General features: G+C 39.5%; 1 protein-coding gene across 1 annotated transcript in view; it reads left to right on the top strand.

Moving 5' to 3' along the window:
• Window positions 1–15,073, top strand: part of PGGT1B (protein geranylgeranyltransferase type I subunit beta) — a 53,840-nt gene that overhangs the window by 5,204 nt on the left and 33,563 nt on the right. Inside the window, exon 2 of the mRNA XM_028093033.2 lies at window positions 4,177–4,295. Coding sequence (XP_027948834.1) covers window positions 4,177–4,295 — 119 coding nt within the window. The remainder of the gene's footprint in view (window positions 1–4,176; window positions 4,296–15,073) is intronic.

Below are 15,073 nucleotides of genomic sequence, written 5' to 3'. Positions count from 1 at the left end.
TTTCTAAATGCCTGTTCATAATTCTAGAACTTTTTGCAGTATGATTTAGTTATCGCCCCACCTGAGATCTAGGCAGGAATGCAGTCACCTGTTAAAGACACTTGGAGATGCCGGTAAAGAGACTGTACTGGCAGAAAGGGGCAGAGCAGGTGATCCAAAGTTTGGGAATCTAGTCAGTGCCCATATATCAGTGTTTCCAGTATACTCGCAAATGGTCACTTACCTGCTCTAGCCTAACGGTACACTACTCCTTTATTAGCACAGGAAAGTTATTACTATTGCTCAATTCTTTTTTCCACTGCCCAGACTGGTTTTTCTTTTTATTTTTTTACCCCTGTGTAATCCTTGAGGGTTTTTGGGGGGGTGCTGTTTTTTAAGCCTGAAAATGTTGTTCTTAAGCCTGAAAAATTGGAGATCTTCTGGAGACATTATTTAGTTGATGCCTCCCATCTGTGAATTGATCCAATGGGGCAGCAACTTGATTTAGAGGAGACAAGCTTTACTACTTCATCCATGTAAGATACACTTTCATATGTGTTGTTCAGAGTGGAAGAAGGGGCAGGAAGATGTGCCTGGCTTACTTTGCTTTTTCAGGTTATAGTTTCAGAGTTCAATTCTAGGGAAGAGAAGAAAGGAAGAGAACAAACAAATGCTCTCCAAAGTAACAAAGTCGAAATACCTACACCAGCCTGATTTTAGGCACGTGTCTTCGCATGACTTCCCCTCTAGACACCTGCCCCCAGGTGGGTTGCCAGCAGTCCATACCCCAAGTAGCCCTCACTGGGGCACCATAAAACCCTCCATTATTTCCTTCAGAGACCCACAGCCCAAAATTGCTTTTTTTTTTTTTTAATGACTTATTTCTCTCCCTCTCAGAGTTTTAGGACTGCTTAAGAACTCTGGTGTGCTAAGAAAGGAGTATTTTCCCAGCCTATCTTAGAGGGGAGGCCAGACATTTGCTCCAAATTGACTTCTTGGTTCTGTCTGCTAGCCGCTGCTGGGCGCCTCACTTCATAAGCATAAGCTTTTCACTAGAGCTGTGTTAATCCTATAAACCTTGGTCTCACCTGCTAGGAGTTGAAAATACCGGACTCTCATAAGCCTTTAATAATTAAGTAGGCAAGATTTTAAAGTAGTTTACCAGCAACTGACTTGATTTTTGGTATTTGCACCCATATTCAGGAGCAAATAAAATGAAAAACAGATCATTCATATAACACTTATATGTAGGTAACAGTATGACTTTGGAGCAGGGTTACTTAACCTTAGCACTGTTGACATTTTGTTGAATGGCGCAGTCCTATTCTTTGTAGGTGGACATTTAGCGGCGTCCTTGGCATTTACCAGCTAGCTGCCATTGGCACCCTCCTCTGTGACAACCAAAAATGTCTTTAGAATGTCCCCTGGGGCATCACTGCTCTAAAGCGGTGCCCTTTTTTTTTTCTGCAGATTTTATTTATTTCACAGAGATAGAGCCAGAGAGCACAAGCAGAGGGAATGACAGAGGGAGAGGGAGAAGCAGGTTCTGTACTGAGCAGGGATCCCGATGTGGGACGTGATCCCCTGGGATCATGACCTGAGGCTAAGGCAGATGCTTAACCATCTGAGCCAACCAGGCGCCCCCCCCCTTTTTTTTAAACAGGCTCCATGCCCAGCATGGAGCCCAACACAGGGCTTGAACTCACGACCCTGAGATCAAGACCTGAGCTGAGATCAAGAGTCATACGCATAAATGACTGAGCCACCCAGGCTCCCCTAGAGCAGTGCTTCTAAAGCCTGGCTGCACATGACCCTCACCTGGGAAGCTTCCCACACGCCTCCCCCCCCCATACCAGTTACGCAGACCCCACCTTCCACCTAGAATTTCCATTTCATTATCATAGAGTAAGGCCTGGGCCTCTCTGTTTTATTGGTGGTGTTTTAATGTTTTTAAGCTGATTCTAACAATGCAGCCAAGTTTGAGAAACATCCCTGTGGAGAACACCACCCTGCAACTCAGCGTTCCTAAGTAGTTTTCATTGGTTATCTAGTGTTGAAATCTCAAGCAAATTACTTGAGTTCTTTGGACTTCATGGTCCTGAGCTAAAAAAAATTTGAGAGTACTTAACTTAGAAAAGAGTACCGGCTTATCTTTATAGCCCTTTCAATGTTTTCTAATCATGTTTTTTTTTTATTGACAGGAAGATCTTTGATTTATCCAGCCTCTGTAGGTTGTCTTATCGACAACCTCATGTTGTCCTCCACTTTTGTCTTTGTCTTCCTTTTGGTTTTTTCTATAATGCTTTAATAAACTAAATTACTAGATAATTTTAATTAATTATATCTGACTATAACGATTTATAGCAAAACCGAAAACCCTAGTGAGAGCTCTCCGGGGGGTTAGATGAAATATTGCAGGCCTTTTATCTGTTGGTGACTTCAATAAATATTTTGAGTATGTATCACCACAAGGCCGACTTATCTCCTGAGACATAATTGTCATGAAAAGCAGTGATTCCCAAACATGACTGCTGTTAGATAGAAGTTCTTCCCATTTCTAAAGTATCATTTTGTTTTGGGAAAGAGCAGGGTTGTCAGAGGGGGAAGAAGGTTGCCAACCAGTGACCTGAGAAAAGGCCTGTAGTGTGACAGCGTGTGTAGATCCTGAGGTGGTCATTGACTCCTGTCAAATCAGGGAGATGACCAGTATTGATAGCTTCTGTTTGTTGAGTGCTTGCTTGTGGGCAGGGAGGGCAGTAATGTGAGGTGTAATGATTTATAGATAAGGAAGCGGACTTAGAAAAGATTTAGAAAAGGGCCTCCCCAGGTTATAGATGGCTGTAAATCAGCCAGCCTAGGATTTGAACCTAGCTCATTTGACGGGAAAGTCTGAACTCTGAACTGTAGCCTCCCACATAAAGGGGTTCCACTGCTCTTAATTTAGTCCTGATCGTGCTCAGATAAATCACCTCCCTAATTCTGGTGGATATCAGTGGTTTGTTAGAATTAAACTGAGATAGTATATAAGAAATTTTCTAGCTCAGTGTCTAGTACATAGTAATAGTCTCTCAGTAATGTAAGTTTCCCAAAATATGTTTTTCTTAAGTGTACCAGTATCGCATTATTTTTAGTTTTTGCCTTAAGCTTTGGTTAGAATTACTCTCTGATTTCTCCTGCTGTTATCTAATGTATGCCAGTCTTTTTCAACCAGGAATCAAGGAGAATTATACCCTTAAAAAAGAAAAAAGTGACTTTTCTCATTTTTCCTTAAGTTGGTAGTATTTTTCTAGATGCATGGGAAAGAAGTTAATTTATTACACACAGTGGATGCTTTAGGGCGTTAAGATTTATTTCTCTTTTGGAATCTTAGTTGAAAAGGTTATAGAATGTGTCCAGTGGCTTTGCTGTCAGATTTTAGACCAGATGATTTAAAATATTAATTTGCTATATTAGTTATAGGGATTGTTAGAGTACAGAAATGAGATAACCATGCTCAGACAGCAGTATGGAATGCATCTCAGCCTGAAAAATAACAAATTCTTTATGTAAAAAGTAATCACTAAAGTACTAGTTTTTATATAAAATCAAAGTTTACATTTCTCATTTAGCATACAGTCTTGGAGGGGAGTGTGTTGCCTTACAGTTTTTCATTCCATCGAAGAATCCTCTCTGGGAAAATGGAGTTGAAATGCATATGTATTTTTTAAAGTATTATTTCCCAAAATTCATTTTAAGTTTTTTCCAGTCACATTATTTGTAAACAAATTTGAATACATAGATGGACTTATTCTAACATTCCTTAAGAATTACACACAAACTGTAAGTATAGTTGCTCTTGGCAAATAAGTGGAAATAGGGATTTTATATATTTTCAGCCTTTTGAATTTACTTGTACTAATTAGGTGCAGGAAATTCTTTTTTAAATCTGCTTTAGCCTTCAGGTTGCTTTAGTGAATCCACGCATGTATCAGATGAGTAGGACTGGTTTTTTAACCCCTAAATGTTCCTTTTACAAATGAAACAAAGGTTTGCTTGATATTAAACTCTAAGTATACATAGGGCTTTTTGGCTTTTGTAAAATGAGATTACTGTTTGAATTAAGTTTAAAATTAGAAAGACGTTATTATGTTTTGAACCAGAAAGACTTCAGTGTTTTGACAGTTGAGATGGAATTTTACTTTTTTTTTTTTCTTTTAGGCTGACAATTGCATTTTTTGCGCTCTCCGGGCTGGATATGTTGGATTCCTTAGATGTGGTGAACAAAGATGATATAATAGAGTGGATTTACTCCCTGCAGGTCCTTCCCACAGAAGACAGTGAGTGAGTTTTTAGCATTTTATTTTTAGTGTGGCTAGTTAGTTGTACTTGGCATAACATGTGTCAGACTAGCAAATCTCAGTATTAATTCATAAACTATTAGCATATTTTATTCATCCGTGTTTTCCTTGCAATGCTGCACTCCCATCCCTTTCAAATACGACCCTTGAAAAGTCTAATCATAGGGGCACCTGGCTGGCTCAGTCAGTGGAGTGTGGAACTCTTGATCTCAGGGTCGTGAGTTCGAGCCCCACGTTGAGCGTAGAGATTACTTAAAAAAATAAATAAAATAAAAAATTAAAAAGTCTAATCGTTAATCTCTTGAGAGAACCACTATGCAGTTGTCTGGAATTCAAGATTTGCAGTTGAAGCCACATGTTATGTTCTGCACTTCCGTGTGGATGACTACTTGTCAGTTATTTGTACTTGGTATTTTTGTTGGATTAGTTTTGTAGCATTTGCTGTATTTTTCATTCTCAGCCATTCTTTTTGCCTTTTCTGTGAACTCTTTGCCATCAGAAAGTTTCATTTCAGTCTCCTGTTGGTTTTCCTTTTCGGATTTCATTAGCGTTTCTCTGATGGTTTCTTAGAACTCTTACTAGCACTGCAGTCCTTTTCATGCTTATAAACTTTATAAATTTTGGTCAGTTAAGTTATTTTTCTTTTTTTTGTAATTAGTTTTCAAAATTTATACGTTACCTGATCAACTAAATGCACACAAGCTTTATACACCTTATTGTTCACTCTGTTCAGTGTAATATACCTAACATTGATTTAACTTGCAGGTGTTAGAAATTCTAACCTTGAAAAGAGAAGCAGATAAACTCCTAGGAAATGACACAGTTTTTATTATGGTTACCTGGCTTCTAAGAGCCAATATTTATAAATTGACCGTGTGTTTTGTTGGTTGGAATAAACATTTATAAATGTCTCACTTAGATGAACTTTAGGGAAATAATAAGCTAAAGCTTTGTTTAGAAAGAAAGAGGTTTGATCTATTAGCAGATGTTCTTGGACATAATTTTGTCTTTTTACTTTATTGTTCTTGGATTTCATAGTGTTTCTGTTTATATAATTTTTAAAATCTGCCTGTTGATGAATTCTTGTTTAAAAATGATTAAGCATTTTGGGGCGCCTGGGTGGCTCAGTCGTTAAGCGTCTGCCTTTGGCTCAGGTCATAATCCCAGGGTCCTGGGATCGAGCCCCACATTGGGCTCCCTGCTCCGCGGGAGGCCTGCTTCTCTCTCTCCCACTCCCCCTGCTTGTGTTCCCTCTCTCGCTGTGTCTCTGTCAGATAAATAAAATCTTTAAAAAAAATGATTAAGCATTTTGAACTAGGTCTGTTATACATAAATATCTACTCACTTTTCACCAGCTGCATAAAGCAGCATACGTGATATTATGGTCAATAGTTAGAGATTATAGCATGTTGGTGAGTAGGATTTATTGAATGCCCTAGTAAACCTGTGGAGAAGGGCTGTGATAATTACAAGATATGCTGCTTATTCCCTTGGAGCTTGTGGCTGAGGTGATGTCATAGTTCTAGACACCCACAGAGTCAAAAGTAATTTGTTTCCCCTTTTTACTAGATTTTTTTTTTTTTTACTAATTTAAGTGAGTCTGGGATTTTTTTCTTAAACTTTAAAAGTTAAATATTAGATATAGTAATTATAGATTCTAATTTTTGATTATTAAAAATACATATCCTGATTAAATTATACACTGTAGTTTCTTAAAGGGATGTACCTCACATAGTACGCATAGGAAATTATACAGTGTTAGTCATAGGAAAGCTATTCTGTATGTTTTTTGCTAAAATATATTTTATATTATTTTTAGAAAGAATTTACTGATACTCATTTCCCTGAAATAAAATAGCCATCACTACTCTAGAAAAATATGGATCATAACATTTGAGTGAGAGAACTCATAGGTTTTAGTTATCAGTAATTTGTCATGTATTCACTATGCTTTCTACTTCCTGTCTTCATATTTCTCCCCACTCTTGAGGATTCTTTGCTGGCCTCTGTGATTGAGCTGTGCTAATGTCTTCTCTTAAAATATGTTTATTTTCTTCTACCATTTTATTGTAAGATTTTCACAACCGCTTGATATCCATTAATACATGTATTCTTTTTTAAAATGCAACTTACAGAATGGTTAAAATAACTGGTTAATTCTTCTCCCATTGGAAAAGCAGTGCCACAAAATAATAGGCTCCTGTTTTTACGCTCTTAAATGTGGACTTTATACATGTCATTTTGTTATCCCTTGGGTGTGTGACTAAACAAGTCCGTGAACTTTTTTTGTGCAGTTAGTTTAATTAAAACCCATATTCTTGGGGCATTTGGGTGGCTCAGTCAGTTGGGCATCCAGCTCTTGGTTTTGGCTGAGGTCATGATCGCATTAAGCATGCGATCAGCTCTGCGCTCCATGGGGATATCTGCTGGAGATTCTCTCCCTCTGCCCCTCCCCCCTCCCATTCACACGCGCTTGCGCGCGTGTTCTCTCACTCTCAAATAATCTTTTTTATTTTAATTTTTTTTAAAGATTTTTTATCTATTTGACAGAGAGGCAGCGAGAGTGGGAACACAAGCAGGGGGAGAGGGAGAAGCAGGCTCCCCGCTGAGCAAGGAGCCCAATGTGGGGCTCAATCCCAGGACCCTGGGATCATGACCTGAGCCGAAGGCAGACGCTTAATGACTGAGCCACCCAGGTGCCCCTAAATAATCTTTTTTAAAAACCCATATTCTCTCTAAAGACTGCTTTGTTGTGAGAGATTTGCTATTATCTGAACTTTCATATTATAATAATTGCATTTGCTACATACTCACTAGAATGGCTAAAATGGAAAAGGTAGAAAATAACAGTTGTTGGTGAGAATGTAGCACAACTGGAACTCTCATGGGGAGCTGAAGGAAAACTGTCCAAGAGTCAGAAAACTGGCAGTACTTACTAAAGCTGAACATCCGTGCAGTCCATGACCTAGCACTTCTGCTTCCTAGTTCATACCCAACAGAAGTGAAAATGTATTCACCAGAAGATACGTACTAGAATGTTCATAGCAGTGTTTTTCATAAGAGTCCAGAAGTAGGAACCATAAAAACTACCCATCATTGGTGGTAATGGATGAATGATGTATTAAAATATTCACACAATGGAATACTATATGGTGGAAAATGAGAAAGAACAGTCTAACTATAAACAAAAATTTTGATGAATGTCACAAACATGTTTTGAGAGAAAGAAGTACCTAGTGTATTATTCTCTTTATACAAAGTATAAAAATAGACCAAACCAATGGGAGCTTTTGGGGAGTGAAGGAAGTATGAAGAAAAGAAGGTAGGAACGAAGTAGGAGGGGGGCGTCTAGGGTGCTGTCATGTACTTTTCTTGAGCTGAGCACTGGTTATGTGGATAGTTTACTTTGCAAAGTTCATTGAGTTGTTTCATTATAATAATATGCTTTTCTTATGTTTATTATAGTTTGATGGAAGTTTTAAAATTTTTCTTTGAATTCCTATTGGTACTCACCATCTCTTTTGAGACCCATCAGGATTCTCTTTCTCATTGTACTATGAACTCCATGGATTTCATTGATTTGAAGCCCATTGCTTTTTTTTTTTCCATTTGTCACTCCTTAACTATTACTTAAAATATTTTTGCTTGCGTCTGAATTGTAAACTTCTAGCAGGGGAGAGAATGTGTCCATCTTAGATTTTTCTTTCAGTGCCTAAAGCTTTGTTGTGTCTCAGGAGTTGTTGGACTATTAAATCATCCATACCTCTTCCAACTTAACTGTTCCTCTTCTCTTTATTTTCACATTTGGTCTATAGCATCATGATATTGTGATTTATAAGAAATGTATATTTGGTCTTCAATCACAGTTCCAGGCTCACAGCTCCCAAAACCCTTGGCATTTCCTAAGCGTCATTGAGAGTGTTAAAAGATATCTTTTGTTATGTTAATGAGGTAACTTTTGGAAAGCACCTAAGGTTGAGGGCTATTGGTCCTTGGAGCCAGCCAGTGATTAGATGGTTGGAACTTTCAGTCCCACCACCTGACCTCCAGGGAGTGGAGAGGGGCCAGAGGTTGAAGCAATTGCCAGTGGCCACTGATTTAATCATTCTTGCCTATGTCGTGGAATCTACATAAAAACCCAGAAGGACAGGGTTCAGAGCGCTTCCTGGTTGGCAAACATGTGGAGGTGCTGGGAGAGCAGGGCAGGGCTCCTGGAGAGAATGGAAGCTCCCTGCCCCTTCCGCATACCTTGCCCTAAGGATCTCTTCCATCTGGCTGTTCCTGAGTTACATTCTTTTATTGTCAAGTAATAGGTTTCTCCGAGTTCTGTGAGCTGCTATGGGAAATTAATTGTACCCAAGGAGAGAGGCTCATGAGAACCTACAGTCCATCACCAGTCGGTCAGAAGCAGCACAGCTAATGGGGCTTGCATCTGGTGCCTGAAGTTGGGGGTGGGGGGGTAGTTTGGAGTCCTGACTGACTGAGCCCTCAGCCTGTGCAATCCGATGGCTATCTGTGCATAGTGTCAGAATTGAGTTGATGGCATTGAGTTGTATTCAGTTGAGTTGAATGAATGGCTCGTGTTCTAAGAATTGCTTGTTGGAAATTTCATCTCAGGACACCTAATTTAAGCATCCTCTGGCTCCTCAAATATTTTCTCATTCATAAGGCATTTGCAGACTGAGTAGAAGGTGCTTTCTGTAACTCATAGGTCTGTATTTGTCCTACTTTGTGATATCACATAAAATCTTAGGGAATTTAAAAACCTAGAAATATTAAAAACCCAGGACCATAAAAGAAAAATTTGGTAAGTTTGATTAAATAAATGCTTTTAAATGTTGTGTAGTAAGAGGTAAGGTTGAATAAGTGACAGGCTTGGAAATTGTGGCAATATATATAATAAAATATTAATATCCAGACTGTGAAGAATTCTTAAAGATTGAGAGGAAAATGACACATCACTGTTTAGAAAATGACAAAATTTAAGAATAAGAGGATCTCAAAAGAAGTCAATAACGACGTGAAAGAGGATTAACCTTAAGAGAAAAGTCAGGGAGATACAGTAGAAACAATGGTGCATTATTTTTTATCTAACACGTCAGTTTAGCCGGAAGTTTTGAAAGTTGGCAAGAATACAGGGGAAAGAGCACTTTGTTTTGTTTTTGTTTTTGTTTTTTTTAAAGATTTTATTTATTTATTCATGAGAGACAGAGAGAGAGAGAGGCAGAGGGAGAAGCAGGCTCCCAAGGAGCAGGGAGCCCGATGCAGGACTCGATCCCAGGACCCTGGGATCATGACCTGAGCCGAAGGCAGACACTTAACCATCTGAGCCACCCAGGCGCCCCTTGTTTTTGTTTTTTTTTTAAGATTTTACTTATTTATTTGTCAGAGAGAGCACAAGGAGGGGGAGCGGCAGGCAGAGGCCGAGGGAGAATCAGGCTCCCCCCTGAGCAAGGACTCTATCCCAGGATCTGGGATCATGACCTGAGCCGAAGGCAGACTCTTAACTGACTGAGCCACCCAGGCGTCCCGAAAGAGCACCCTAATATCATTTTGGTGAAAGTGAAAATCATTGTAACCTTTTGAGAGGCATTTTTTAGTAAAATCTTTTATCGCATCTGACATATTCTCGTGTGTGTTGTAGTGGGTTGAATAATGGCCCCGAAAAGATAGGTCCTCTCAGAACCTCAGAATATGACCTTAGATGGAAGAAAGGCCTTTGCGGATGTAATTAAGGTAAGCATCTCCAGATCAGTGACTGGCGTCCTCCTAGGAGAAGGGAAGAGGGAGATTCCAGGCCCTGAGGGGAAGGCCCTGTTAGGGTAGAGGTGGAGGTTAGAGTGATGCTTACTACGTAGAGGAATGCCAGGATTGTCCAGAGCCACTAGAATTTGAGAGAAAAGCATGAAACGGTTTCTCCCTCAGAACCTCCAGAAGGAACTGGTCCTGCCAACACCTTGATTTTGGACTTCTGGTTTCCAGAACTCCAAGAGAATAAATTTCCATTGTTGAAATCCTCCAGATTTGTGAGAATTTGATACCTCAGGAAACTAATAACGTGCACAAAAATCTGTGTAGAACATGTTTTGGCATTGTTCGTTACACTGACCAAGTAGAAGGGGAGTAAATGTGCACGGAAGTGAAACAGTTAACTAAACTATGGTCTACCAAGAATACTATGCAGTATTAAGTGATCGAGGTAGATCTATGTATATACCAACATGAAAATGTTCATATATGGTTAAATTATAAATACCAACATCTACAGAGATGTTTCAACAATCTTTGGCTATCAACATACAGCGAAAACTCTGAAAGGACGCATAGAAAATCTTGGGAGGGGGGAGTTGGGAACAGACTTGGGACGGCAGGATAAAGTAGTACTTAATTTTAATCTGCATACCTGCATTGTTTGTGTATTCACAGTAGGTTTCCATATTTAAAAATTCAAGTTAGAAAAAGCTTGAACCTCTCCTCAAAACACAACAAAAATAAAAAATTTAATGTTGCAGGGTTATTATGCACAGCAAATACATTGATATTTTGCTAATGCAGAAATAATGCTGTATGTTAATTAAAATTTTATGATTTTTAAGGCACTGTCAAATACATTGTCAAATTTGTTCTTCCCCTAATCTGCCTTCCCCAGACAAGGAAAATGAGAGACAGTGATTAAGAGACCTGCCTGAGGCCACACATAGCTATTAAGTGATAGAGTCAGACTGAAATCCCAGGCTTCTGAGAGTCAGACTGAAATCCCAGGCTTCTGACTCCCAGGCCCCAGTGCTGCTTTACTGGTGAAGTGTATAGGTCCCTTGTGGAGACTGTCATGTGTGACACTTAAGTACATCATGAATATTTAATCAGAGTTAACCCTGGCTTTTCACTTGACCCCAGGGTTGTAAAGACCCCAGTGGTACCTTACTATAAGTATGTGGTCAAACCATTGGAGGGTTGGGGCCCTTCCCGTCAACCTCAGAAAGTGTTTAGGGAACAGGGGATCAGGCTGGGAGTTGTGTGTTCCCTTCTCTCATCAAGGACACAGCCAGAGAATTTTGGAGCTAGAACAGAGCAAGGAATATTATAGTCCGTCATTGTACACATGAGGATATTAAGATCCAAAGGGATGAATAATTTGTCCATGATAATATAGCTCATTAATGCTAAAGGCAAAATTAGAGTACAGTTTTCTGTTTTCTGGTCCTTTGAGATTCCCATTCCTGGAGATTTCCAGTACTGATTCCATACAATAGGTGCTCTGTTTATCGTGTGTGTTTTCCCATAAGATTTTTTTTAAAGTAGATTTTTAAAGTCCCATTGCTGCCTTTTTAAAATAACATGCCTACAAGTGTAAGTATAGTTGCATGTGCCTAAACTGAGCATGTTGCACATTTTAAAAATTATAGCATGTCTATTTTGGAAGAATTATAGATCAAGAATTTTTTGCATAGAGCCCGGTAGTGATTATGTGCCCAACTGTCCCTCATCGTGTGTCTGGTAGGCCACACCACAGATCTTGCCACAGTCCAACTGCAATCCTCAGTTCTCCGTTTACTGTTTTGTTGCATGAAACTGTTAAGTCTCTATCTATGAAAAGAAGTCTCCCACCTGCCTTTTCCTTAGTTGGCCTAGGTCTGACTCTGAAACTAATCTGTGAAATTTAGAAAATAGGTATACAAACCCATTTTGTAGGCTCTAGAATGTTTTGTTCACCTTGTCTAGGTCTCTTGACAGTCTGAAACAAGGAGTTGTGTAAGGTGTATCTGGATGCTTACGATATATTGCTATCTAAACGACTTCCCCGTAACAAGATAAACTAGTTTGACTCTGTGCCTCTGATAGTAGAGGATACATTCACCACATCAGTGGCTCTCGATTCTGACTTGTCTGTCAAACAGGGATTGTTTTTATTTTTATGTATGATTGTCCAGGCCCTACTCTGAGGGTTTTGATGTGGGCCTGAGATAGGACCCAAGAAGCCTGTATATTTTTTCAGACTATGCAATTGATCCTGTTGGGACCCAGACCCACCCTTCCGTTTTATTTCGCCGCTACTGAATTAGGAACACTAGATGGCGCCATCTAACAACCTCCAAGGAAGCTTAGTCTATCGGGAATATGCATCCCGTTGTAAATTGGGAATGAATTGTGCGTTTATACTTAATAATTATCATGGGAAGCTAACTAGAATTATAAAGGAAAGCTAACTAGAATTATAAAGGAAAGCACAATAGCAGACAAATCTTGACAAGAATCAAAAAGGATTGCCTAATGAATTTTTTTTTCAGTGACAGTATACAGTCTTGAAAAGGGGGAAGAGAAGGCATTTTGATTTTACAGAAACTTTTCTTGGGGTTGCCTCGGTGGCTCAGTCAGTTAAGCGTCTGCCTTCGGCTCAGGTCATGAGAGCCCGATGCGGGCTCTGTACTCGGCTCCATGCTCAGCGGAGAGCCTGCTTCTCCCTCTCCCTCTCCCTCTGTTTCTCCTCAGTGTTCGCATGCACTCTCTAAATAAATAAATAAATAAATAAATAAATAAATAAATAATTTTTTTAAAAAACTTTTCTTGATCAATTACACAGAAGCTGTTACTTTCCTCCTATTTCACTTTTGTAAAAAGCTAATGAATCTGTTCGAACTGGTTACTGTTGACTATGCCTTGGTTACTGTGCTGAGCATAATCTGCCCGTGTCCTTTAAACCTTACAAGAACCCTGCAAAATACTGCTTGCTCTACATGACTGTTCCTCATTCAGAAATGGAAGGAACTAGCTCAGAGAGGGTGTTATTTGCCTGTAGAACACAGAGCTAGTAAGAATGGGATCTTGAGTTTGACTCCACATGGCCATGCCGCAGTCTCCTAACCTTTGATGATGTTTTTGAACATCAGTATTTTTGATGCTGAAATTTTCAGGAAAGTTATTGATGTAAATAAGCTAAAAACATAGAAATGAACAAATAGAAATACTGTTTAGTCATTTACCTGTAAGGAAATATTTCATTCAGAAGGAGATTTTTTGTAACCCTAACAGGCGTTCCTCATGTTATTGCACTTCACTTTAATATGCCTTGCAGATACTGCATTTTTTTACAGATGGAAGGTTTGTGGCAACTGTGTCGTGCAAGTCTATTGGTGCCATTTTTCTAACATTTGCTCACTTCAGGTCTCTGTTTTACATTTTGGTAATTTTCGCAATGATTCATACTTTTTCATTATATTTACTATGATGATCTGTGATCATTGATCTTTGATGTTGTTATTCTGATTGTTTCGGGATACGACAAATTGTGCCCATATAGGATGGTGCACTTAAATGATAAATGTGTGTGTTGTGACTGCTCCACTGAGCAGCGGTTCCCCTTCTTCCCTCTCCTCAGGGCTCCTTAATTCCTGAGACACAGCAGTACTGAAATTAGGCCAATTAGTAACCCCACAATGACCTCTGAGTGTTCAAGTGAAAGGAAGAGTCGCACATCTCGCTCTACATAATAAGCTAGAAATGATTAAGCTTGGTGAGGAAAGCATGTCAAAAGCCTAAATAGGCTGAAAGCTAGGTCTCTTATGCCAGTTGGCCACGTTGTGTATGCAAAGGAAAAGTTCTTGAAGGAAATTAAAAGTGCGACTCCAGGGGTGCCTGGCTGGCTCAGTTGGAAAAGCATGCAACTCTTGATCTCAGGGTTTTGAGTTTGAGCCCCATGTTGGGTGTAGAGATTACTTAAAAAGAAATAAAACTTAAAAAAAAAGTGATACTCCAGTGAATACACGAATGGTAAGAAAGCAAAACCACCTTATTGTTGATGTGGTGGAAGTTTTATTGGTTTTAGTGGTTGTTCAGACTAGTGTCTGAACACTGGACTTTGAAGATGAAGTTAAGGTTACTAATCAGCTGACGTCAGAATAGGGAGATTACCTGCAGTTGTTTCATGTGCGGGGGGGGGGGGGGGGGGGGGGGAGTGTGCTAGGTGTTGCCCAGTACAACCACATGAGCCCTTTAAAGGAGAAGGCGGTACAGGGGCCCAGATGCAAGCAGTGGCAGGAATGGCCTCCAGGAGTGAGCAAACACTTGGAGCCCTCAGTCCCACACCCGCCAAACAAGCTGAAGGAACTTGAGGGGCATTGTTCCCCAGAGCCTCTAGCAGGGAGTGCAGCCCCTACCAGCACCCCGGTCCAGCCTGGTGGACCTCACGGACTTCGGAACGTACAGAACTGCGCGACAATAAATGGGTGTGGTTTCAAGGTAGTAAGTTTGTGATAATTTGTTAGGGCACAAATGACTCATACAAAGAACAAAATTCACTCTCCTGTCATACCACATAATTTTCTTTTGTTTATTCCCTTCTGGGTTTTGTTGATAAAGCATCCTTTGCTTAATTATAAACATAGGCACGGAAATGTTTGTGTCCTACTTTTGATCATTTCTCCATATTGCTACATAGTTTTCCCTAAGTATTTTAGCAGCAGTTTAATGTTCCTTTGAGGAGATAGAGTGTTGCATTAACCTGTTGGACTTCTATTTGCTTCCGGATTTTACCGGTGTAATACTACATTGCGTGTTTCTGTGCATGTGACCTTTCTTATATTGGAAGTTACTGGAGTAAATTCTCAGATGTATCATTATCCAGTCAGAGTCTGAGCCTTTTTATTATTCTTACTGTATATTGACAAGTCTTAAGTGGCTTACCCATTTTTTAGCAAAATCTTTAGCAAAGATGGGAGAACTGTGTTTCTTAGTATCTTCACCATTAGACAATACCCTTT

Source organism: Eumetopias jubatus, unplaced genomic scaffold (genome assembly GCF_037043125.1).
Source record: "Eumetopias jubatus isolate StellerSeaLion01/CBP00866 unplaced genomic scaffold, mEumJub1_p1.0 scaffold_5, whole genome shotgun sequence".
In the NCBI taxonomy this organism is placed as follows: Eukaryota; Metazoa; Chordata; class Mammalia; order Carnivora; family Otariidae; genus Eumetopias; species Eumetopias jubatus.
Note: the sequence above shows the minus strand (reverse complement) of the source record. Positions and strands in the feature narration are given on the sequence as shown.